Genomic DNA, 27,127 nt, shown 5'->3' with positions numbered 1-27,127 from the left:
CTGGTGAGGGTGTGGATAACAGACGTGCCGCGACTATAATGGTTGTGCATCCTCGGAGCTCTCCTCCGAGGTGTTCTTCTCAGAGTCAAGAGAGAGGATCCACCTGGGATAGGCCGGCTGGGGGACTTGCGGGAGAATGGACATGTGGTCAGTGAGAGGGATGGGTCAGTCAGTAAGGCAATTACAGCTCGCGTTTGACAGGTCCCCCGGGTGGGGCTCAATGGTTCCTCACCTCTGGCGTCCCACAGCCTCCACGTGGGTGACTGATCTGTCCTCAGTCACCCCAGTCACCTCCAGGGCACGCTTCCCAAAGGAGGTGAAGGTTCTTAAGTCCGGCACCTCTCCACCAGTTTGGGCCTTCTCCCAGCGATTATGGGAGAGCTTTTCCTGAGGAGACGCAGAGAGAGCATCGTTAGCCACACTTGTGGTTCACAGTGATGGGGGGAAGATGGTGAAAGAGGGGTTGGGGGGGGGTTGGTAGAAGGGAGAGCTGGGGTCGCCGGGGGGGGGGGGTGGAGTTTGGGTTTGGTGTCTACTCACTCGTGCTGTCCGGTGTAGGTCGATGACTTTCTTACGGCACTGAAGGCCAACCCCCAGTGGTCACACTCCCCGAGCTGACAGCTGCCGCCACCTCATCCCAGGCAGCACTGGCTGCCTTGTGGCTGACTCTACGGGACTTTTGGGGAACAGGACACCACCACCCCCATCCCCAACAGGATTAATACACTTGCACACATAGAATAAGGCAATGCAGTTTATTAAGAAGCAGCAACAAGTTAACAGATTGCATATAGCAGAACAAAACTGAACTCCAGTACAAGAAGGAAATGTACACTGGAGAAGGTTCCTTGACAGCTCAAGATTAAGCAGACATTGATTCTTCCAACTCCCAAGGGAGAAATGCTGCCTTTAACCAGTGATCTCTGTGATCAAATCAGCTGGAACTGTGATGCTGTCCATAGTCAAAAACCTACTGATATTCACCGTTAAGAATGACAAATGGATGCTTGGGATGGTGCAAAAATATAGCTATTGCAGGTGGAGCCCAACTCAGAAAGGAATTGACAACAGTAAGAGGGGGGAGGAAAGATTAGTTGTGAGAATATTTTCAAAATATCGGAGTTTAGTTCACAATGAGGGTTCATAATTTCTCCAGGGGTCAATGGCTTCCACGCCTTCATGACTCTTTCAACAGCAAGGACTCCATAATTGATCTTTATGAACATAACATTGTCTTATTTAATACCTTTGGTTTGAAATACTTGTAGGTCATTTTCAAAGTGTTTCTTTCAATCTTTAATTTGCATCACATCATAATGTGGGATCTTGCATATCTTAAATTCTAAGCTTTTCTAAATTACTGTATCTAGGTTATTATAGTTGGGTGACCAGTGCATGTCTTTGATCTAAAGTTTGCGATGGGACACGCTACGCAAGGGTACCTTGCACAAGAAGAAAGCACCCATGTTGCAGTAAACAGTGCCAGATTAGTTCGGCAAAGTCTGTGCAAACCATCCAAGGATAAAATGGGCCCCTTGGGATGACTTTGTTTTTGAGAGAGAAGCACTTAACATGTTTCACAATCTCAAAATCCATTCATGGCAGTTAAGTTTCAGCGTTAATCTAATATAAGGAATAGAAGCAGCAGAAGACCATTTGCCCCTTCAGCTTCCTTTGCCATTCAATTAGATCATGATCTGTTTGTAACCTTAACTTCATTTTCCTGTCTGCTCCCCATAACCTTAGATTTTTGATCTACAAAGGAGTCAAACTTAGCCTTGAATATATAGTCACTGTTGCTCTCTGGGGTAATGGAGTCCAAATATTAACGTCCTCAAAGGAATTTGTCTTCATCTCGGTGTTAAATAGGAGACCCCTTAATTTATTATAATAATCTTTATTGTCACAAGTAGGCTTTTATTAACACCGCAATGAAGTTACTGTAAAAAGCCCCTTTTGAAACCGATCTAGATGCCCTCGTCATTTATTATGACAATACCTGAATGGAATGGGGATATTGCTGGTGGAGTTTAAAGAAATTCAATATAGTGACAGTCTTCTTCATCTGCAGAATTGGAGACGGCCAGGAATGTTGAACAGAACTTACCAACGTTAGACGGACAGGACTCGGCTGCATTACAGCACTCTGAAAGAGTGGATGCTGATGAATTGGTGTTAGTTCATGAAATGGGTGATAAAGCAGTGGAAACTGATGACGTGAATGATGGAAGAATGGAAGTTCAAAGCATGGAAGGTGATAAAGTGGATGATGAACGTACGGAAGGTGATGAAATGGAGGAGAAGGACGACGAGAGAGTGGAGGAGAAGGACAGCGGGAGGGCGGAGGAGGACAGCGCGAGGGCGGAGGAGGAGGACAGCGAGAGGGCGGAGAACAAGGACAGCGAGAGGGTGGAGGACAAGGACGACGGGTGGGTGGAGCAGGAGGACAACAAGAGGGTGAAGCAGGAGGACAACAAGAGTGTGGAGGAGAAGGACGACGAGAGGGTGGAGGAGGAGGATAAGAGGGTGGAGGAGGACGAGAAGGTGGAGCAGGCAGAGGACGACGAGAGGGTGGAGGAGGAGGACGATGAGAGGGTGGAGGAGGAGGACGATGAGAGGGTGGAGGAGGAGGACGATGAGAGGGTGGAGGAGGAGGACGAGAGGGTGGAGCAGGAGGAGGACGAGAGGGTGGAGCAGGAGGAGGACGAGAGGGTGGAGCAGGAGGAGGACGAGAGGGTGGAGCAGGAGGAGGACGAGAGGGTGGAGCAGGAGGAGGACGAGAGGGTGGAGGAGCAGGAGGAGGACGAGAGGGTGGAGGAGGAGGACGAGAGGGTGGAGCAGGTGGAGCAGGAGGCGGACAAGAGGGTGGAGCAGGAGGAGGACGAGAGGGTGGAGCAGGAGGAGGACGAGAGGGTGGAGCAGGAGGAGGACGAGAGGGTGGAGCAGGAGGAGGACGAGAGGGTGGAGCAGGAGGAGGACGAGAGGGTGGAGGAGGAGGAGGACGAGAGGGTGGAGGAGGAGGAGGAGGACGAGAGGGTGGAGCAGGAGGAGAGGGTGGAGCAGGAGGAGGAGGATAAGAGGGTGGCGCAGGAGGAGGAGGACGAGAGGGTGGAGCAGGAGGAGGATGACGAGAGGGTGGAGCAGGAAGAGAACGAGAGGGTGGAGGAGAAGGAGGAGGACGAGAGGGTGGAACAGGAGGACGACGACGAGAGGGTGGAGCAGGAGGACGACGACGAGAGGGTGGAGCAGGAGATGGATGAGAAGGTGGAGGAGGAAGAGAGGGTGGAGCAGGAGGACGACGACGAGAGGGTGGAGCAGGAGGACGACGAGAGTGTGGCGGAGGAGGACGACGAGAGAGTGGTAGAGGAGGATGGGAGGGTGGAGGAGGAAGAGGAGGATGGGTGGGTGGAGGACGAAGGAGTGGAAAGCGGTGATGAAAGAATAGAAGACGATGAAGACCGCGATGAAGTGGCCGAGATAGACAACAGTGAATATGAAGATGACAGTAAAGGTAAAATCGTTAAAATTGTGATGCAATCTGAGAAATTGGTGTAACCCAAATGGGAAGCTTTAGAGTCTTTCAGTTTTTGATTGTCTTCAAGTCGTACACAAAATTGATTATTTAAGCTCATTTAATATGTATAAAAGATTATTTGTTTAATATATCTTTTTTTCCTTTCTGAATATAAAAATTTCATCTGGAATCTTGTTTTTTTTAAAAAAGTGAGACCAATTTTCCAGCAGAGTGCGAAGGTATTCAAATCCTCTCCATTACTGACCACACCGCACTTCCTCAAGGTATTGGGTAGCAAGTAAGTAACAAGTGCTTCATCACTGTAAGATATCTAGATATTGCCTAGAAATGATTCTCACATGGAACCAGTTTTGATTACAGAGCTATGCCATTTATCTGTACAGCTTGGAAAACATATGTACAGATATTTCAAATAATTATTCATTTAAATATTAGAATAAATTAAAAATTACTGAAAATCTGACAAGTGAGTTTGCAAGTTTAAGGTATCTTAAGGGGCATTGTTAGGGGCAGCACGGTAGCCTTGTGGATAGCACAATTGCTTCACAGCTCTAGGGTCCCAGGTTCGATTCTGGCTTGGGTCACTGTCTGTGCGGAGTCTGCACATCCTCCCCGTGTGTGCGTGGGTTTCCTCCGGGTGCTCCGGTTTCCTCCCACAGTCCAAAGATGTGCGGGTTAGGTGGATTGGCCATGATAAATTGCCCTTAGTGTCCAAAATTGCCCTTAGTGTTGGGTGGGGTTACTGGTTTATGGGGATAGGGTGGCGGTGTTAACCTTGGGTAGGGTGCTCTTTCCAAGAGCCGGTGCAGACTCGATGGGCTGAATGGCCTCCTTCTGCTCTGTAAATTCTATGATCTCAAATTAGAAAAGTAAGCAAGTAATTCAGCCTGATTATATAGATCCTTCTTTAGAACTTTTTTTAACCTCCATTTTGTTCTCGTGTAAAGTGCAAACTATATTTCTCTAACATAAGGGTGTGATTAAAATATTGAATGGAAAATCGTCCTTAATGTAAAGTACTGAAAGTTCATTCGAGGCGAATACTCAAAATCTCACAACATTCGTATGAACCCAGAGCGCCAACAACTTCCTGGCTACAGTGCTGAAGGCGTTCACAATTATCATTGTGTCATTAAGACTATCAAATGGTTTTTATTCATCAATAACCTGCTCATCGATGCTCACATTGGCTTTCCCCAGGACAACTCCACCCCAGGCCTCATTAAAACTTTGGTGGGTTGGTGAATTGTGAGGAGGATAGCCTTTGATTACAGGAGGATATAGACGGGCTGGTCAGATGCGCTGATCAGTGGCAAATGGAATTCAATCCGAATAAGTGTGAGGTGATGCATTTGGGTAGGACAAACCAGGCAATGCATGATAAACAGCAGGACCCTGGGAAGGATTGGGGATCAGAGGCACCTTGCTGTGCATGTATACTGGTCCCTTAAGGGCAGGTGGATACAGTGGTTCAGAAGGCACATGGTATCCTTGCCATTATTAGCCGAGGCATAGAGTTTTAAGGGCAGGGAGGTTATGCTGGAGCTGTATAAAATGTTGGTTAGGCCACAGCTAGAGTATTATGTGCAGTTCTGGAATCCACACTATAGGAGGGATATGATAACATTTGTCACGTTGCAGAGGAGATTTACCACGATGTTGCCTGGACTGGAGAGTTGAAGAGAGATAGGATAGATTGGGGTTGATTTCCTTGGAGCAGAGGAGACTGAGGGGAACATGATTGAGATGTATAAAATTATGAGGGGCAGAGATGGAGTAGACAGGAAGAAACCTTTCCCCTTGGTGAGGGAAAGGGATCAGTGACCAGGGGAATAGATTTAAGGAAAGGGGCAGGAGGTTTAGAGGTGATGTGGGGGAAAACATTTTCGGCCGGAGGGTGGCAGAAGTATGGAACTCGCTGCCTGAAAGAGTGGTGGAGGCAGAGACCCTCATAACATTTTTAAAAATATTTTTTTTATTAAGGGGCAATTTAACGTGGCCAATCCACCTAGCCTGCACATCTTTGGATTGTGGGTGGGCAGCACGGTGGCGCAGTGGTTAGCATTGCTGCCTCACAGCGGCGAGGTCCCAGGTTCAATCCCGGCCCTCGGTCACTGCCTGTGTGGAGTTTGCACATTCTCCCAGTGTTTGCGTGGGTTTCACCCCACAAACCAAAAAAGTTAGGTGGATTGGCCACGCTGAATTGCCCCTTAATTGGAAATAAATATGAATTGGGTACTCTAAATGTATTTTTTTTTAAATAAAAAAAATCTTTGGGTTGTGGGGGCGAAACCCAAGCAAACACGGGGAGAATGTGCAAACTCCACACGGACAGTGACCCAGAGCTGGGATCGAACTTGGGACCTCGGCACCGTGAGGCAGCAAGGGCTAACCCACTGCACCACCGTGCTGCCTCAACCCTCGTAACATTTAAGAAGTAATTAGATGTGCACTTGCAATGCTACTGCATACAAGGCTTTGGGCCAAGTGCTGAAAAATGGGATTAGTATAGTTAGATGGTTGTTTTTGACAAGTGCAGATGTGGTGGGCCGTAGAGCCTTTTCTGTGCTGCAGTCCTCTGACTCTACGCACAAAGGAACTAAATTCAAGAGGTGAGATGTGTGTGTCTCCCCTTGACACCAAGGTAGCATTTGACCAAGTGTGGCATCAAGAAGCCCTCGTAAAATTGAAGTTGGTGGCAAACAGGCAGAAAATTCTCCACTGGCTTAAGAGTTGTACGTTGCACAAAGGAAAATAGTTGCCGCAGTTGAAAGCCAATCACCTCAGCCTGGGACATCACTGCTGGAGTTCCTCATGCCATGTCTGAGACTCAACCTTTTCAGCTGCTTCATCGATGACCTTCCCTCTATTGTAAAGTCAGAAGTGGGGATGTTCACTAATGATTGCAGCGTTCAGTTCCATTTGCAAGTCCTCGGCTAACAAGATTCAAGCTCAGACTGATAAGTGGCAAGTAACGTTTGATCATACAAGTGCCAGACAGTGACCATCTTCAACAAGAAAAAGTCTAATCACCTCCCCTTGACATTCGGAGCTATTATTACTGCCAAATTTCCCCACTTTCAACATCTTGAGGGTCACCTTTGACAAGAAATTAAACTCGTCAAGCCACATAACTAATGTGGTTACAAGAGCAGTTTAGAGGCTGGATATTCTGTGACAAGTGACTCGCCTTCCGGGAACTCCCCAAAGTCTTTCTGCCATCTACAAGACACCAGTCAGCAATGTGATGGAATGCTCTCGAATTGCTTGGATCAATGCAGCTCAAACAACACTCGAGGTTCAACACCAAAGCAGAGCAGCCCTCTTGATTGACACTGCCTGAAACATTCAGTCCCTCCACTACTGACTCACTATGGCTGCAGTATGTACCGTCTGCAAGATGCATTGCAGTAACTCGTCAATGCTTCTTCGACTGCACATCCAACTCACAATCTCTACCACCTAGAAGGTGCATGGACTGTAGGTGCATGGGAACATTATCACTTCCGAGTTCCCCTCCAGGTCCACCCAACTTGACTTGGAAATATATTGCCATTCCTTATTGTCTTTGGGTCAAAATTCCAACCTAACACTGGGAGTGCATACACCAAGTGATTCAACAAAGTAACCCATCACCAACACCTCAGCGGCAATTAGAGATGGGAAATAAATGCTGACCTTATGGGTGGCACCGTTAGCACTGGTGCCTCAGAGCACCAGGGACCTGGATTCCATTCAATTCTGGCCTTCCGTTTGCACATTCTCCCTCTGTCTGCTTGCATTTCCTCCCACAGTTCAATGATGTGCAGATTAGGTGGATTGGCCATGCTAAAATTGCCTTTTAATCTCCATGGATGCTCAGTTAGGTTACAGCGATTGGACAGGGGAGTGGACCAAAGGAGAGTGCTCTTTTGGAGGGTCGGTGCAAAGTCAATGAGCCGAGCCTCCTGCGCTGTAGGGATTCTATGAATGGCACCCATATCTCATGAACAAATATGTTAAATTCAATTGGGGAGGGGGCTCCTGCTGGTTATCAGGAAAGCTCACAACTATGTTAACAGCTTAACCAGCTATTCCTTGAATAAAGTGAGCCAAAAGACACATCTTTGAATTTGTCTGAGAAAGGAAATACTGTGTAGAAGCTAAGTTGGTCCTCTAACGGAGAGTCTGGCATGCTTGCTACTTGTATGTTTTGTAGGACAATATGGACTAAACTCAAATTCACTGTGAACTTTTTGTCTATTAATATTTTTGTGTAAAAATAAATTGGCATATTGACTTGATGTGTTCACTGGAGTCCGCCTTCTGAAAGGCTGAGGGGAAAATTGAGTTTCTACCACCAGGGGTTTCCCTGATCATAGCTGTTGGGCAGTAAAGGATAGGCATGAATTTAAGGACTCTGTACGCTTAGAAAAGTGATTAGTGACGCTGAATCCAACTGAACAATCTAGTGCCAATCTGAAACACATACATTTGCTTTTGTAATCTAGTTTCCAAGAACCAGATGGTTATAACTATGTTATATAATTAAATCAATGAACTTGTTGCTTGTACCCAACGTAAATATTGTATCCTTTATCAACAGGGCACAAAAACCACTTGTGAAGGTAAAGCAGAATCCAAAGAAACTAACCCCAAAACAAAAGAAACCAATTTTGCCAAGGAGCTTTATAAAGTCTGTGTTTACGCATTATGCCAAAATGAGAGTGAAGAAGGAAACATTTGCAGTGGTTGAACATTGGTAAGTGGTATCAATCATTCAAATTAAAACAAAATTTTGAACAACAAATCTTCACAGCAATCCCCAAAAACTCAGTAATGGAGCAGCACGGCGGTGCAATGGTTAGCACTGCTGCCTCATGGCGCCGAGGTCCCAGGTTCAATCCGGCTCTGGGTCACTGTCCATGTAGAGTTTGCACATTCTCCCTGTGTCTGCGTGGGTTTCGCCCCCACAACCCAAAGATGTGCAGGCTAGGTGGATTGGCCACGTTAAAATGCACCTTAATTGGAAAAAATTAATTGGGTACTCTAAATTTATTTTATTTTTTTAAAAAGAAAAAAAAATTCAGTAATACGATATATGCAATAACAGCTTGTATTTGTATAATGTCTTTATCATAAAATATCCCAAGACGCTTCACAAAAAGCAACAGAAAATAAAATATGACACCGAACCACTTGGAGATATTTGGGAAGCTGATCAAAAGCTTGGTTAAATAGGTGTTTTTTTTAAGGAATGCGTCTTAAAGGAGAAAAGAGGCGAAAAAGGTTTAAGGAGGAAATTTCAAAGAAGGCCAAAAATGGACACTGAAGACACCAGAATTCGAGGTTTATAGGTTACCTTGAATGGTTGTGGGACTGGAGTAGATTAAAGATGGGGAGACCATGGAGGAATTTGGAGACAAAGATAAGAATCTTAAAATCCAGGCGCTGCTTATATAGGAGTCAACATATGTCAGCAAGCACAGGAGCGACAGGTGAACCTGGATTTGATGCGAGTTAGGGCAAGGGCAGCAGACTTTTGGATTACTTCAGGTTTACAGAAGGTTCAATGTGGAGGCCAAACAGGAGTGCATTGGAATAGTCATGTCAAAGGCATGGAGGAGTTGAGTTACGGCAGCAGAGGAACTGAGGCAATGGTGGAGTGAAAATGGGCTGTCTTAGTGATGGTATGGAAATGTATTTGAAAAACACCTGAGGATCAGACACAGTTGTAAAGAGTCTGGTTCAACCTTGGAAGATAACCAGGTAAGATGGATGGAGTCGGCAGCTTGGGAATTGGGTTAATGGCGGAGTACTGAAGACATTAGCTTCAGTCTTTGTGATTTAATTGGTAGAAAGTTTGGTTTCTCTCATCCTAAATGTCAGGCCAGCAGTCTTATAATAATTTAGAAGTCTAACAACACCAGGTTAAAGTTCAACAGGTTTATTTGGAATCACAAGCTCATCAGGTGAGTCAAGGGAGCTACGCTCCAAAAGCGCGTGATTCCAAATAAACCTGTTCGACTGCAGCTTGGTGTTGTACGACTTCTTACGGTGCTCACCCCAGTCCAACGCCCGGTATCTCCCCATCATGATACTATAGAGAAAGGGCAGCATGTGGCGCAGTGGTTAGCACAGGGACAATGGCGCTGAGGACCCGGGTTCGAATCCCGGCCCTAGGTCACTGTCCGTGTGGAGTTTGTACATTCTCCCCGTGTCTGCGTTGGTTTCACCCCCACAACCCAAAGATGTGCTGGTTAGGTGGATTGGCCACTCTAAATTGCCCCTCAATTGGGAAAAAAAATAATTGGGTACTCTAAATTTATTTTTTAAAAATGATACTATAGAGATAGCGGGTGTGCGAGCTCTCTCCGGCGTGTTTGCTCCCTCTCTTGGACGTGTTTGCTCCCTCTCTTGGACGTGTTTGCTCCCTCTCTTGGACGTGTTTGCTCCCTCTCTTAGACAAGTTTGCTCCCTCTCTTGGACGAGTTTGCTCCCTCTCTTGGACGTGTTTGCTCCCTCTCTTGGACGTGTTTGCTCCCTCTCTTGGACGCGTTTGCTCCCTCTCTTGGACGCGTTTGCTCCCTCTCTTGGACGCGTTTGCTCCCTCTCTTGGGCGCGTTTGCTCCCTCTCTTGGGCACGTTTGCTCTCTCGCAGACGCGTTTGCTCTCTCTCTCTCTGAGGTCTTTGCTCTCACTTGGAGGCATTTGCTCTCGAGCACGTTTGCTCTCTCGAGCGCGTGCTCTCTCTTGAGCGCGATTGCGCTCTCGGGCGCATAGGTGCTCTCTTGCACACGTGCATTTGCTCCCTCGCTCTTTCTCGGCGGGCGCATGCGCTCTCTCGTGCTGGTTTAGCACACTGGGCTAAATAGCCGGCTTGTAATGCAGAACAAGGCAGCAGCGCGGATTCAATTCCTGTACCGGCGTCCCCAAACAGGCGCCGGAATGTGGCGACTAGGGGCTTTTCACAGTAACTTCATTGAAGCATACTTGTGACAATAAACGATTATTATTATTATCTCTCTCTCGGGCGCATGCGCTCTCTCTCTGGGGCGCATGCACTCTCTCTCGGGCGCATGCGCTCACTCGCTTTTGGGCGCATGCGCTCTCTCTCTCTCTCTCTCGAGCACCCGCTCTCGTGCTCTTTTGGGTATTGGCACACACTCTCCCGCTCTCTTTCACTCTCACACATAGGGCAAGAAGGTGACATGGTGGTAATCTCAGTGAACCTAATCCAGACTCCCGGGCAAATGCTCTGGGTTCACTGGTTCAAATCCCAACATGACAGCTGGTGGAATTTAAATTTAACAGCGACAATGTCAATTGTGCTGAAAATCCATCTAGTTCACCAATGCCCTTTAGGGAAGAAAATCTACTGTCCTTGCCTGCTGTAGCCAACATGTGACTCTAGACCCACAGCGATGTGGTTGATTCTGAAATGGCCGAGAAAGCTATGCAGTTGTATAACACTATTACAAAGTCTACAAAAAAGAATGAAACCAGATAGATCACCCAGCATCAACATATGCACTGACTATGACAAAGGCAAACCCTGCCGACCTGCACCACCCTCCTTATTAACATCTGGGGACTTGTGCTAAAATTGGGAGAGCTGTTCCACAGACTAGCCAAGCCACAACCTAGCATAATCATACTCAAGGAATCATACCTTACATGTAATGTCCCAGGCACCACCACCACCATCCCAGCAGAGGTGGCAGCACAGTGGTATACGACCAGGATGGGTTTGCCCTGGAAGTCCTCTACATCAACTCTGGACCTCATGATGTCTCATGCCATCAGATCAAACATGGGAAAGAGAACATGCTGATTGCCACCTACTGCGCCCCCCCCTCAGCTCTGTAAACTTCCATGTTGAACATCACGTAGAGGAAGCATTGTGGGTGGCAAGTGCACAGAATTTCCAGTAGCAAGTGTGGCTCAGTAGCACCACTACTGACCATGTCCTAAAGAAAAATATTTAAAAATAAATAAATTTAGAGTACCAAATCTTTTTTTTTTCAATTAAGAGCAATTTGGCGTGGCCAATTCACCTACCCTGCACATCTTTTTGAGTTGTGGGGGTGACATCCGCACAGACATGGGGATCATGTGCAAACTCAGCACGGACAGTGACCCAGGGCTGGAATTGAACCCGGGTCCTCAGTGCCATGAGGCAGAAGTGCTAACCACTGTGCCACCGTGCTGCCCATCCTAAAGGAAAAGCTGCTCGACTAAGTCTATATAGATACATCGAAGTTAGGAGCAGGAGGAGGCCTTTTGGTCCTTCTAGCCTGCTCTGCCATTCATCACGACCATGGCTGATCATCCAACTCAATAGCCTAATCCTGCTTTCCCCCATAGCCTTTGATCCCATTCTCCCCAAGTGCTATATCTAGCTGCCTCTTGAATATATTCAAAGTTTTAGCATCAACTACTTCCTGTGGCAATGAATTCCACATGCTCACCACTCATTGTGTGAAGAAATGTCTCCTTATCTCTGTCCGAAATGGTTTACCCTGAATCCTCAGACTGTGACCCCTGGTTCTGGAAACACCCATCATTGGTAACATCTTCCTTGCATCTACCCTGTCTAGTCCTGTTAGAATTTTATAAGTCTCTATGAGATCCCCCTCATTCTTCTGAACTCCAGCGAGAACAATCCCAACCTATTCAATCTCTCCTCGTATGACAGTCCCGCCATCCCTGGAATCAGTCTGGTAAACCTTCGCTGCACTCCCTCGAGAGCAAGAACATCCTTCCTCCGAGGAGACCAAAACTGCACACAATACTCAAGATGTGGCCTCACCAAAGCCCTGCACAATTGTAACAATGCATCCCTGCTTCTCTACTCAAAACCTCTCGCAATGAAGGCCAACATACCATTAGCCTTCTTTACCGCCTGCTCCACCTGCATTGCTACCTTCAGCGAATGTTGCACAAGGACATCCAGATCCCGCTGCACACTCCCCTCTCCCAATTTACAACCATTAAGGTAGTGATCTGCCTTCCTGTTTTTGCTTCCAAAGTGAATAACCTCACACTTATCTAAATTATACTCCAAATTAAGTCTGCAGCTGGTGGTGAGGGAACCAACAAGAGGGAAGATCCTACTTTAACTCGTCCTCACCAATCTACCAGTCGCAGATGCATCAGTCCACGACAGTATTGGTAGGAGTGACAACAGTTCCTGTGGCAAAGAAGTCCCATATTCACATTAAAGGATATCCTTCATCAGGTTGTGTAACACTATCATCATGCTAAATGGGACAGACTTCGAACAATCTAGCAACTCAAAGCTGGACGTTCATGCGGCACTGTGGGCCACCAGCAGGTGTAGAATTGCAGTCAACCACAATCTGTAACCTCATGGCACAGCATATCCCCTACCTTACCAGTACCATCAACCCCGGTTGAATGAAGAATGTAGGAGGGGATGCCAAGAGCAGCAGCAGGCATACAGGACTCCTTACATGCCAAACCGTGAAACCAGCATGTGATAGATAGACCTAGGAGATCCCATGACTAACCGATCAGATCTAAGCTCTGCTATCTATTTGTTTTTATAAATTTAGAGTACCCAATTAAATTTTTTTCCAATTAAGGGGCAATTTAGTGTGGCAAATCCACCTAATCTGCACATATTTGGGTTGTGGGGGTGAAACCCATGCAGACATGGGGAGAATGTGCAAACACCACACGGACAGTGACCCAGGGCCAGGATTCGAACCCGGGTCCTCAGCGCCGCAGTCCCAGTTCATAACCACTGTGCCACGTGCTGCCTCCTGCCACACCCAGCCTGAATGGTGGTGGCCAATTAGACAACTAATTGATGGAGGAGTATCCACAATTTAAAAAAAGAAATTAATTAATTTAGAGTACCCAATTCTTTTTTTCCGATTGGGGGCAATTTTAGCGTGGCCAATCCACCTAGCCTGCACATCTTTTGGGTTGTGGGGGCGAAACCCACGCAAACACTGGGAGAATGTGCAAACTCCACATGGACAGTAACCCAGAGCCGGGATCGAACCTGGGACCTCGGCGCCGTGAGGTGGCAGTGATAACCACTGCGCCACTGTGCTGCCCCGGAGGATCCACAAATAACCCCACCCTCAATGATGGGGAGCCCAGCACATCAGTGCAAAAGATCACTTTTGAGGCTGAAACACTCGCAACAATCTTCAACCAAAAGTGTTGAGCGGACGATGATCCATCTCTGCCTCCTTCTGAGGTTCCCAGCATCATAAATGCTAGTCTTTAGCCAATTTGATTCACTCCACATGGTATCAAGAAACAGCAGATGCACTGGGTACTGCAAAGACTATGGGTCCTGACTACATTCAGCAACAGTACTGAAGCCACGTGCTCCAGAAGTAGCTGTGTCCTTAAGCAAGCTGTTACAGTGCAGCTACAACACTGGCATTTATTTTTTTTTAAAATAATATTTTATTGAAAATTTTTGGTCAACCAACACAGTACATTGTGCATCCTTTACACAATATTATAACAACACAAATAACAATGACCTATTTTATAAACAAAAAATGAATAAATAATAAATAACAAAAATGAAAACTAGCCCTAATTGGCAACTGCCTTGTCACAAGTAACACTCTCCAAAAATATAATTTAACAGTCCAATATATAATTATCTGTAGCAACGACCTATACATACTATACAGTATATATTAACAACCCTGAGAGTCCTTCTGGTTCCTCCTCCCCCCCCCCCGCCCCCCCCGATCCTGGGCTGCTGCTGCTGCCTTCTTTTTCCCATTCCGTCTATTTTTCTGCGAGGTATTCGACGAACGGTTGCCACCGCCTGGTGAACCCTTGAGCCGACCCCCTTAGGACGAACTTAATCCGCTCTAGTTTTATAAACCCCGCCATGTCATTTATCCAGGTGTTCTTCTCCTCCCCTAAGTATTCCCCTCCATCCCTTGGAACCTCTCAGCGCTATCGCCAGGGGCTCAATCGCCAGTGCAAACAGTAACGGGGACAGAGGACATCTCTGCCTTGTCCCTCTAAGGAGCCGAAAATATGCCGATCCCCGTCCATTCGTGACCACACTCGCCACTGGGGCCCTATACAACAGCTGCACCCATCTAACATACCCCTCTCCGAACCCAAATCTCCTCAACACCTCCCACAGATAATCCCACTCCACTCTATCAAATGCTTTCTCGGCATCCATCGCCACTACTATCTCCGTTTCACTCTCTGGTGGGGCCATCATCATTACCCCTAACAACCTCCGTATGTTCGTGTTCAGCTGTCTCCCCTTCACAAACCCAGTTTGGTCCTCATGAACCACCCCCGGGACACATTCCTCTATTCTCATTGCCATTACCTTGGCATCTACATTGAGGAGGGAGATTGGTCTGTAGGACCCGCATTGTAGCGGATCCTTTTCCTTCTTTAAAAGAAGCGATATCGTTGCTTCTGACATAGTCGGGGGAAGTTGTCCCCTTTCCTTTGCCTCGTTGAAGGTCCTCGTCAGTAGCGGGGCGAGCAAGTCCAAATATTTTCTGTAAAATTCAACTGGGAATCCGTCCGGTCCCGGGGCCTTTCCCGTCTGCATGTTCCTAATTCCTTTCATCACTTCTTCTACCGTGATCTGTGCTCCCAATCCCATCCTTTCCTGCTCTTCCACCTTGGGAATTTCCAGCCGATCCAAAAACTCCATCATTCTCTCCCTCCCATCCGGGGGTTGAGCTTCATACAATTTTTTATAAAATGTCTTAAACACTTCATTCACTCTCTCCGCTCCCCGCTCCGTCTCTCCATCTTCGTCTCTCACCCCCCCTATTTCCCTCGCTGCTCCCCTTTTCCTCAATTGGTGTGCCAGCAATCTGCTCGCCTTCTCTCCATATTCATACTGTACACCCTGCGCCTTCCTCCATTGTGCCTCTGCAGTGCCTGTGGTCAGCAAGTCAAATTCCACATGCAGCCTTTGCCTTTCCCTATACAGTCCCTCCTCCGGTGCTTCCGCATACTGTCTGTCCACCCTCAAAAGTTCTTGCAACAACCGCTCCCGTTCCTTACTCTCCTGCTTCCCTTTATGTGTCCTTATTGATATCAGCTCCCCCCTAACCACCGCCTTCAACGCCTCCCAGACCACTCCCACCTGAACCTCCCCATTGTCATTGAGTTCCAAGTACTTTTCAATGCATCCCCTCACCCTTAAGCACACCCCCTCATCCGCCATTAGTCCCATATCCATTCTCCAGGGTGGACGCCCTCTTGTTTCCTCCCCTATCTCCAAGTCTACCCAGTGTGGGGCATGATCCGAAATGGCTATCGCCGTATATTCCGTTCCCCTCACCCTCGGGATCAATGCCCTACCCAACACAAAAAAGTCTATGCGTGAATAGACTTTATGGACATAGGAGAAAAACGAGAACTCCTTACTCCTAGGTCTACTGAATCTCCACGGGTCCACCCCTCCCATCTGCTCCATAAAATCCTTAAGCACCTTGGCTGCTGCCGGCCTCCTACCAGTCCTGGACTTCGACCTATCCAGCCTTGGTTCCAACACCGTGTTAAAGTCTCCCCCCATTATCAGCTTTCCGGTCTCTAGGTCTGGGATGCGTCCTAGCATTCGCCTCATAAAATTGGCATCGTCCCAATTCGGGGCATACACGTTTACCAACACCACCATCTCTCCCTGTAATTTGCCACTCACCATCACGTATCTGCCCCCGTTATCCGCCACTATAGTCTTTGCCTCGAACATTACCCGCTTCCCCACTAATATAGCCACCCCCCTGTTTTTCGCATCCAGCCCCGAATGGAACACCTGCCCTACCCATCCTTTGCGCAACCTAACCTGATCTATCAGTTTCAGGTGCGTTTCCTGTAACATGACCACATCTGCTTTAAGTTTCTTAAGGTGTGCGAGTACTCGTGCCCTCTTTATCGGCCCGTTAAGCCCCCTCACGTTCCACGTGATCAGCCGAGTTGGGGGGCTTCCCACCCCCCCCTTGCCGGTTAGCCATCATCTTTTTCCAGCTTCTCGCCCAGTTCCCACGCGGCTGTATTTCTCCCAGACGGTGCCCCCCCGCCCATCCTTTCCCGCACCCACTCCCCCCTTTCCCCAGCAGCAGCAACCCAGTAATTCCCCCCTCCCCCCCCCCCCCCCCCCCGCTAGACCCCCCCCGCTAGCGTAATTACTCCCCCCATGTTGCTCCCAGAAGTCAGCAAACTCTGGCTGACCTCGGCTTCCCCCCGTGATCACGGCTCGCCCCGTGCGGCGCCCCCTCCTTCCTGCTTCTCTATTCCCGCCATAATTATCATAGCGCGGGAACCAAGCCCGCGCCTCTCCCTCGGCCCCGCCTCCCATGGCCAACGCCCCATCTCCTCTCCCTCCCCACCTCCCCCATCACCACCTGTGGGAGAAAGAAAAGTGACCATACCGCAGGATTAATCATACAATCCCTCTTCGCCCCCCCCCCCCCCCACTCGTCCCACCACTTTGTCCAAACGTTCATTTTCGTAGTCCAATCATTCCAATTTTTCTTCTACAATAAAAGTCCACGCTTCATCCGCCGTCTCAAAGTAGTGGTGCCTCCCTTGATATGTGACCCACAGTCTTGCCGGTTGCAGCATTCCAAACTTTATCTTTTTTTTGTGAAGTACCGCTTTGGCCCGATTAAAGCTCGCCCTCCTTCTCGCCACCTCCGCACTCCAATCTTGATAGACGCGGATCACCGCGTTCTCCCATTTACTACACCGAGTTTTCTTCGCCCATCTAAGGACCATTTCTCTATCCTTAAAACGGAGAAATCTCACCACTATGGCTCTGGGAGCTTCTCCTGCTCTCGGTCCTTGCACCATAACTCGGTATGCTCCCTCCACCTCCAACGGACCCGTCGGGGCCTCCACTCCCATTAACGAGTGCAGCATCGTGCTCACATATGCCCCGACGTCCGCCCCCTCCACACCTTCAGGAAGGCCAAGAATCCTCAAGTTGTTCCTCCTTGCGTTATTTTCCAGTGCCTCCAACCTCTCCACAGATCGTTTCTGGTGTGCCTCCTGTATCTCCGACTTCACCACCAGGCCCTGTATGTCGTTTTCATTCTCTGCTGCTTTCGCCTTCACGACCCGAAGCTCCTGCTCCTGGGTCTTTTGTTCCTCTTTCAGCCCTTCAATCGCCTGTAATATCGGGGCCAACAACTCTTTCTTCATCTCCTTTTTTATCTCCTCCACGCAGCGTTTCAAAAACTCTTGTTGTTCAGGGCCCCATATGAAACTGCCACCTTCCGACGCCATCTTGGTTTCTGCTTGCCTTCCTTGCCGTTGTTCCAAAGGATCCGCTGCAATCCGGCCACTTTCCTCTCCTTTTTCCATCCGTGTCCAGGGGGAACACCCTTCTGGTTTACCGCACGGTGTTTTCAGCCGTTAAAATTGCCGTTGGGGCTCCTATCAAGAGCCCAAAAGTCCGTTTCACAGGGAGCTGCCGAAACGTGCGACTCAGCTGGTCATCGCCGCACCCGGAAGTCTCCAACACTGGCATTTATCTGGCAGTATGGAAAACTGCCAAGTATATCTTGTCCACAAAAAGCAGGACAAATTCAACCTGGCCAATTACCGCCTCAGCAAAATGATTGAAGGGGTCGTTGAAGCTGCTATGAAGCAGCACTTATTCAAAAATACCATACTCCGAGATGCTCATATGACAAGTTCGAAATAATTTTGAGGTGACTTTTTTCCCAGAGGAAGGTACAGAAGGAAGTAGAGTTTTGAGGAGAAAATGGGATGTGGATGAATGGTGATAAAAGGAAGTGATCAGAGATGGTCTTATCTATGATATAACAAGAGTAACGAGGTCGTGTGAGAATTAAGGTTCTAAATCTGTTGTGGGTATAACAAATGCTACCAACCTTTCTTACAGCTTGGAATTGTATTTCAAACAGCTTTGTGATGATCTTGAAGCTTATTGCAAACATGCTAAACGGAGGACTATTGAAAAAGAAGACTTGGAACTTCTCATGAAAAGGTGAGGGTTCGAATGAAGTCACAAACAATAAGTTCACCAAAGCACAGTGTGTACTTAATATACCTTTAATCAGCAATTGACTCCATTATTTTTAATTAGATAAGTAGGGTTTAGTAGGGTTATTAAGGGTTAGTTTAGACAAGAGACTATAGCATTGTTTGCAACATCAATCTATCTCTTGCGGGTTGCAATACCCATCCTTTTCATATTGATAATTTGGAGAAAATGGTTAGTTAATAATCTGAACATAGGAAGAAGTCTTACACACCAAGTTAAAGTCCAACAGGTTTGTTTCACATCATTAGCTTTCGGAGCACTGCTCCTTCCTCGGGTGAATGAAGAGGTGGGTTCCAGAAACATATATATATAGACAAAGTTAAAGATGCAAGACTATACTTTGAATGCGAGTCTTTGCAGGTAATTAAGTCTTTACAGGTCCAGACGGCGACGGTAGAGTCTCTCAGCGTAGTCTGTTTTTAAAAATCTTTTAAAAAATAATTTTTATTAAAGGTTTTCATAAAATATCAATAACAAAATGAGAAAGAGAAAAGAACCCAACAGGGTTAAGTACAAAACACAATCTAAAAAAACAACCCCCCAAACCCCCCCCCCCCCCGTACCTAAATAATAAATTAACATTAACACCCCGACTTAAGACAACAGATGTATACACCCCCTCAGACCCTCCAGTGTAAATAACATAAACAAAAATAAAGTAACCCCCCCCCGCCCGAGCTGCTGCTGCCATTGACCAATGTCTATCGTTCTGCCAGAAAGTCTAAGAACGGTTGCCACCGCCTAAAGAACCCTTACCGACCCTCTCAAGGCGAATTTCACCCTCTCCAATTTAATGAACCCTGCCATATCGCTGATCCAGGATTACACGCTTGGGGTCCTCGCATCTTTTCACTGAAGGAGAATCCTTCGCCGGGCTACCAGGGACGCAAAGGCCAGAATTCCGGCCTCTTTCGCCTCCTGCACTCCCGGCTTCTCTGCCACCCCAAATATTGCGAGCCCCCAGCCCGGTTTGACCATGGATCCTACCACCCTCGACACAGTCCTCGCTACGCCCTTCCAAAATTCCTCCAGCGCTGGGCATGCCCAGAACATATGGGTGTGATTTGCTGGGCTCTCTGAGCACCTAACACACCTGTCCTCACCCCCAAAAAACCTGCTCATCCTTTCCCCAGCGTAGTCTGTGTTGTAGGTCGACTTGAGTGGATTTGTGAGCTGTCGGGATCGTGTCTGCTTTCTTGCATCTTTGTAGAAACCTAATGTCAGTGTCTGTATTCGTGATCTTCTTGGTACTGTAAAGACTTAATTACCTGCAAAGACTCCCATTCAAAGTATCGTCTTGCATCTTTGACTTTGTCTATATATATTTTTCTGAAACCCACCTCATTCACCTGAGGAAGGAGCAGTGCTCCGAAAGCTAGTGATTTGAAACAAACCTGTTGGACTTTAACCTGGTGTTGTAAGACTTCTTACTGTGCTTGCCCCAGTCCAACGCCGGCATATCCACATCATGGCTACTATCGACTCCGCAAACTGCCGGGTCAAAGTGGAGAGGATCTTCAAGACGATTGCGCGTAAAGACACTGACATTAAGTTTCTACAAAGATGCAAGAAAGCAGACAAGATCCCGAAAGGGATACAGATCACAAACCCACTCAAATCGACCTACAACACAGACTACGCTGAGGAACTCTGCCGTCACCGTCTGGACATGTAAAGACTTAATTACCTGCATAGACTCTCATTCAAAGTATAGTCTTGCATCTTTGACTTTGTCTATATATATGTTTCTGGAACCCACCTATATATATGTTTCTGGAACCCACCTCTTCATTCACCTGAGGAAGGAGCAGTGCTCCGAAAGCTAGTGATTCAAAACAAACCTGTTGGACTTTAACCTGGTGTTATAAGACTTCTCACTGTGCTCACCCCAGTCCAACGTTGGCATCTCCACATCTGGACATGAGCAGCCCTAATATGCAAGACTTTTTTTTCCAGAGAAAGCAATTTAAGAGATCAGACTGTATTTAGAGCCATTGGCTGATACCAGTGGTTTGTGTTTTGTATTGGGCAAATCATGCCTGATTTGTATGACATGCAGACTTCAATAACTATGCAACTCTTTTTAACAGTAAGCTTCCTGTTCAGAATCAAATATAACGTGGACGGTTTGTAGCCTTCTATAAGCATGCTCCACAGACATACAATATTCAAAGTAAACAAGCAAATTACTGCGGATGCTGGAATCAAACAAAAACAGGAAATACTGGACAATCTCAACAGGTCTGAAAGCATCTGTGGAGAGAAAAGGGAGCTAACCTTGTCGAGTTTGGATGACTCTTTGTCAAAGCTAGGTTTTTTTGTGATTGGTGGAGATTGACAAGGATGTTGTGGACAGAAAGACAAAAGGGATGTAAATGGAGGTGATTAAGGTTAAGAAGAGTGCTGATCGTGAGAACAGGATGGCGAGTTGAAATGTCAAACGATGGGAAGATCTGGGTCCTGTTTGCGGACGGATCAAAGGTGTTCTGCAAAGAGTCTGCATTTAGTCTCTCCAATAATAATACTCTTTGTAGAGTAGACCGCATTGGTAGCAGCAAATGCAATAGACCAGATTGAAGGAGGTGCATGTGAAGCGCTGCCTCACCTGAAAAGATTGTTTAGGCCCTGGGATGAAATATTCAAAGTATATTTGTGGGGAAATGGGGCCTTGTGGTAATGTTGTTTGACTAGTAATCCAGAGGCCCAGGCTAATGTCTTAGGGTCATGGGTGCAAATCCCACCATGGCAGCTGCTGGAATTTAAATTCAATTAATTGATAAACTCTGGAATTGAAAGTTAGTTAGTCTCGGTAAGGGTGTCATGAAATTATCACAATACATTTAACCCACCAGGTTGATTAATGACCTTTAAGGAAGGTTTGGCCTACAACAGTGAAGTTGCCTCTTTACTACTCTGAGATTGCCTAGCAAACCATGCAAATACAGAGAAATTGGGCATAAGCAATAAATGCGTGTCAGCAATACCCACATCCAAAATTTGTAAAATTATATTGAACAGTTAATACAAGAAAAGTATGTCTTGTTTTGTAAAAAAAACTTCTGTAGAAAGATCATTTAGATCCGAAACGTTAACTCTGTTTCACTCCACAAATGCTGCCAGACCTACTGAGTTTAACCAACATTTTCTGTTTTTATTTCAGATTTCCAGCGTCTGGAGTATTTTACTTTTTTTAAAAAAAAACTAACGTTCTTTTGGAGTGGATTGTGGATGAAAGACAAAATTCTAAGCTGATCTGATAGAATATAACGGAGATCTTTGTTAAATTTGTTGTTGAATTTCTTTTCTGGTTCTTAGGCAGGGATTTGTGACTGACAAGACACCCTTGAATGTACTGATAGAAAAGCATCTACCAATGGAATGCAGAGAAAAACTAATTCCAATGGCTGTCAGTGGGAGTAAGATAATTCCCAAAAAATAACTACCATGTACGTATGATGATGTCATCACATTTGTTGCTTTTATTTGCCAAATCACAATGTAAAGGTTTACTGCAATTTTTACTGACTTTAGTCTTTCACGAGTTGTATGAGTGGTAGGATCTCTTTACGAATGAAAACATGGCAAGATAATGGCATGATAGCATTATATTTAATCAATAGATCCCATCTACTTTAATTCATGCTTGACAAATCCAATTGATTTTTTGATTGAGTAACAAGGTTGATGCAGGAATTATGTCTGTATGGATCTTAAACCATTTGACAAAGTATCATATAGAAGGCAGGTTAACAAAATTGAGGCTCATGGAAAAGGAGACTCCGTGTCAGCTTGGAGAAAAGAATTGGCTCAAGGACCGAAAACAGCAAAAAACAACAGTAGATGGTTGTTTTTCAGACTTGAGGACAGCACGGAACTGTTTTTTTGATGTATAAATGACTTGGATATTGGAGTAAAATTTTAAAATTCGCTGATAATATCAACTTGGACGTGTAGCAAATAGGATGATACCAATCAGCTGCAATAAGACAAGACTATCAAAATAGACAGCTAAGTGGCAGATGAAATTTAATACCGAGAAGCATGAGGTGATGCATTTCGACAGCAAGGCTAGGGAGAGGCATTATAGCACACTTCTAAAGAGTGTGCAGGGACAGAGGGACCTGGGGTTCGTGTGCATAGATCTTTGGCAACATATTGAGAGTGTGGTACACAAGGCATGTGGGATATTGGCTTCATAAACAGAGGTTTTGACTACAAAAGTAGGGGCATTAGCTGAACTTCTATAGAGCTCTGGTTAGGCCCCAAGTATTGAATTCAGTTCTGGATATCACACTTGAGGAAGGATGTAAACATACTTGAAAGGGTATACAGACGATTTAGCAGATTGGTACCAAGAATAATGAGAAATTTTAGCTGCCGGTTCGGTTTTTCTCCTTGGAGTAAAGGAGGTTAGAGATAAAATAGTGATGACCGGTTTATACAAATTAGGCAAAGAAAAGCTGTTTCCAATGGCTGACCAGACAATGTCTAAGGAACACCAAGTTAAGGTTTTGGGCAAGAGATGCAGGTGGGAGGGATGTGAAGAAGAATTTTTTTCATGTAGTGAGTGATAACGATCTGGAACACGTTGACTATGATGGTGATTGATGGAAGCGGAGACAATCAGTGATTACAGAAGGAAATTGGATGGGCACATGAGGGGGGGAAAACCTGCATGGCTACAGGGATAGAGCAAAGGAATGGGACTGACTGGATTGCTCTACAGAGAGAATTGCATGGTCTCGATGGCTCAAATAACCTCCTGCCATAATTCTATAGCTTTATGATTGTTCCTAATCACCACTGTTTATAATTTCATAATCTCCCTCCCAAAATGAGATCTGTATGTTTATGTATATTTGCATCAATTTTTTAAAACCTTAATTTTTGTTTTTATACAGAAAGCAAGGTGTAGAAGCTCGAGGCTCAGATGGAAGCCCTGCTAAGAGATTCCAAACACGTTTTTTAACATCCTTGTCAAGTTAACATTGGTACTGGTAAATTGGTACTAAGTACTTTTTGCACTAAATGGTGACATGAGTACTCCTAGGTTAGGCATACCACAGTGATTTGCAGAGTAATCTTAGCTACTCAGCTAAATAACCTGTCTTCGCCCAACTCTCCATCACCACTGAGAGTTTCCCCCCTTTCTGAAGCAGTTGTTGAGTGAGATTACCAATTTCATAAGGAATTGTGTATAATTATGTTTTGTGTCTGATACCAGGAAACAGGTTGAGACTGTCCAAAAAGATTTTCAACAGCAAGAGAGCTGTCAAACGCAGGTCTTGAAGCTGAAAAGAAAAAGTATTTTACTCTAATTATAGGTCTTAAAATAAATGTAATTTGCAGCACAGGCAATTTTTCTTACCAAAGTTTTTGCAGTCTTGAAAAGATTTGTATGAAAATTTTACTTTGTTACGATAACAGATAGATTTGTAGAAACTGCATTTAAAAAATTAAGATCTTCTACACCTCTAGTTCTGAGTTTTGCATTTTGACTTGACACATGACGTAATGTTTTGTAACTATTTATTATTGCGTCTAGTTCAATAAAATTTTATCACAGTTGAGTTGACCCGCTTATTTAAGTAATCTTTAAACTCCCATTATTCATATCCATCCAATAACTACTCCGAATACCCTAGTAAGTTTCTTGTAATTTCAAGTAGTTTAAATTACTTCATGTTCTATTGGTTTACAAAGTAAAAACTAATTTGATTTGTTGAATGTATAGAAATAATGGGAAGTGATGAATCATGGCAGTAATTTATGCATCGCTAAGTTCCACTTCTGCAATGTCAGTTGTACAACCTGGTGTATAATTAAACTCTGTATTGTTCATTTCTGTTTGGCATGCTATGGAGTATTTCAGTCTTTTTATCAACTGTAATGTTTGAATACATAATAAAAGCATTAAATTATTTGTAAAATCGTGAAACTGTGACAATTAGAGTAACTTATTTTCTTATTAAGCCCTCCAAATATACATAAACATGGCAGATTCATTTGAATCTCTTGCAACCAGGGGAGAGAATTTCCTCTGGCCCAATTTTTATGCTGAGACTTTCCAAGGCGTTTTGAGCTACATTTTTTAGTTTGGGACAAGCCTGAGACAACGGTTCATTGAGTGGATGCGCCATACGGTGTTATTAAACCAGAATTGGCCTAGTTCAGTTGCTGGCCTGTTGCTAAGTAAACCAATCCCAGCCAGTGGGGATACAAGTTCCCGAACCAGGGAAAGTGAATATCGCAATCTATGCATTTTTATGCCACAGTTCAGCTATGTGCTAATCATCACCATCTACCATGGCATAAAAATGCACAGATTGCGATATTCACATTCCCTGGTTTCCCGAACCAGGGAAAGTGAATATCGCAATCTATGCATTTTTATGCCACAGTTCAGCTATGTGCTAATCATCACCATCTACACATGCATGAAAAATGGTTCCTTAGATAAATTGGCAGACGGCTACAATGCCCAAAGACCAGAAAATAAGTTGCTATGCAGTAAGAAAATGATAGTCACCTCAAAAGAAGTCTCTGACACCAATGACAGTTTTAATATCTGGATAGCTTATTTTAATATTAACACTTGAATTGATGACTAAGTAGGAACTGTCATCTTCAAACTTCTGTGTTAAGAATTCCGTTTAGCACATTTCACCGTTATAAAATCTATTTTAGAAAAATTGCTTCTAACGTATGACCATAATTGAATAATGCCTAATACTAAATTGAAAGGATATGAATGTCAGCTTTAGCACTGTAATACTTTACAGAAAAGCTTCCAATATGGAGTTGTAAGAAGAGCAAAAACAAGTAGGCCAATAATATAATTTATTTTCAAAATGAAAGTAAAGAACGGTGACTCAGTTCAGAAACATCTGTGTGCAACAAGAAGGCTATTTCACAAAGTATCACTCACGATGAAGAGATAAATGTGTCCCATTCTTCTTGTTTATTTAGGTATTAAGCAATTTATTTTATCTGGAGGTTGTGCTATTTTGAAAACAATAGGGAGAATTGTAGTTAAATCAATTGGTCTTGCATCGTTCAAGACATTCAAAAAAACATTTATTATAAAGAGACAATTGTGGAAAGGATATCTAAAATAAGTGTTTAACGTGCACACTAAGAGTATTTCCAAGTTGCACTAATGTGCTATTTAAAAGCAGAATTGCTATAACTATTGATATTATCAACATGGTGCTGATGGCATCTTATTATGCATGGAGTATTACTTAACTGCTAGTTTCCGGTGGATGCCATTTAGGAACAGGCAGCAATCACATTTTTTAAACAAACTATGTTTTCTGGAATTGAATACATGTGTGCTTTTTATGGCCATGTGCAATTTCTACATTAATAATGAAATGTATATTGTAATGTGCTTTTTAAAATATTAAATAAGGCGGTACACAGCAGAACTGATTTTTTTTTTTAACCGAATTGAAATATCCTTCCTTCTGTGCTACTTCTTGGGTCCTATTCTCTTTATGTCACTTGCTTGCAGTCTGTCTAAAACAGTGTCGGTGTCCACAAAAAGAACTTGATCAAGTTGTTCCTTTGTTGTTTGGAAACCCTGAGTTAAATATGAGGCCAATATTTGTGCATCCATCGAAGGGTCAATCTTTTGAAAAGCCCTTTTTAGATCAACCACAGTTAACTCCCTGTGGATAAAGGAAAAGTAAGATAATAAAAATCAATATTTCCTTTAGTTATTTTAGCTTCTCTGGATTATATAATAACCTCTGGGCATCATACAAGTTTGACTGCAATTCAAATGCTTTTAACTTATTCATGTCCTCGCAGGACTATGTCCCCACTGACACTGCTATAAATGACATAAGTAAGTGTTGAGAATGCAAGAGGGAATAGTAGCTTGAAGTTCTGAAGGTTGCCAATGTTAGGGAGAAGAAATGAAAACACTCAAGTGGACCTAAAGCATTGAGTTATCTCAATGGATATTTATTTGATTCACTCTTGAGATGTTCCGATCAGTATGTCAGAATATGGCATTAACAGTTTAAACAACACATTTATGCAAATATAAAAGGATTAGGTTTAGTTAATCTGTCAACTCTGAAGTTCTGTTGATATTGATACAATGAGTACTGCACTCATGGTTTATCTAGTCAGTAGAATCCCTTATTTGTGATTCTGGTCCTTTAATTCCTGCTTTTTTAATGCTCATATTAAGGTGCTGTTCTGAGCAAGGAAAAACAAATAGATAATTATACGGTTGTGAAATTTTTGCCATTTTTATTAATGGACTACACTCCAAAAATCATTAAGATCACAAGATTTTAACAATTTTGTTTGTGAGAAAAATGATAGAAATGTGTTCATTCCAATAAAATGGCAAATATTGTAATTTGTTATTTGCAGCACAGACTGAGGCCATTCGGCCCATCGTGTCCACTGGCTCCTAAAATAGCTACCCAGCTAGTCCCATTCCCAGCCCTATCTCCATAGCCCTCTAAATTAATCCCTTTCAAATATGTATTAAGCTCTCTTGAAACCTCCTTTGGAATCCACCTCTACCCTCTCCC

General features: G+C 44.8%; 2 protein-coding genes across 4 annotated transcripts in view; one reads left to right on the top strand and one right to left on the bottom strand.

Annotated features, from left to right (window-relative positions):
- cenpt (centromere protein T) overlaps positions 1-24,510 on the top strand; it is a 107,996-nt gene extending 83,486 nt beyond the window's left edge. Inside the window, exons 13-21 of the mRNA XM_072518337.1 lie at positions 2,072-2,332; positions 2,558-2,664; positions 2,926-3,054; positions 3,097-3,511; positions 3,725-3,812; positions 8,121-8,276; positions 18,411-18,515; positions 21,888-22,018; positions 23,474-24,510. Of these exons, the coding sequence (XP_072374438.1) occupies positions 2,072-2,332; positions 2,558-2,664; positions 2,926-3,054; positions 3,097-3,511; positions 3,725-3,812; positions 8,121-8,276; positions 18,411-18,515; positions 21,888-22,011 (1,385 nt within the window). The 3' untranslated portion in view covers positions 22,012-22,018; positions 23,474-24,510. The remainder of the gene's footprint in view (positions 1-2,071; positions 2,333-2,557; positions 2,665-2,925; positions 3,055-3,096; positions 3,512-3,724; positions 3,813-8,120; positions 8,277-18,410; positions 18,516-21,887; positions 22,019-23,473) is intronic.
- Positions 24,511-25,125: 615 nt separating this feature from the next.
- tsnaxip1 (translin-associated factor X interacting protein 1) overlaps positions 25,126-27,127 on the bottom strand; it is a 157,890-nt gene continuing 155,888 nt past the window's right edge. For 2 of the 3 annotated variants that reach the window (XM_072518335.1, XM_072518334.1), the window contains exon 16: positions 25,126-26,245. In XM_072518335.1, coding sequence (XP_072374436.1) covers positions 26,047-26,245 — 199 coding nt within the window. In that variant the 3' untranslated portion in view covers positions 25,126-26,046. The remainder of the gene's footprint in view (positions 26,246-27,127) is intronic. The other variant, XM_072518336.1, reaches the window with a different exon arrangement.

The sequence above is a fragment of the Scyliorhinus torazame genome, chromosome 10 (genome assembly GCF_047496885.1).
Source record: "Scyliorhinus torazame isolate Kashiwa2021f chromosome 10, sScyTor2.1, whole genome shotgun sequence".
Taxonomy (NCBI): Eukaryota; Metazoa; Chordata; class Chondrichthyes; order Carcharhiniformes; family Scyliorhinidae; genus Scyliorhinus; species Scyliorhinus torazame.
The sequence above is the reverse complement of the archived record's forward strand: the minus strand, read 5'-3'. Positions and strand labels throughout refer to the sequence as shown.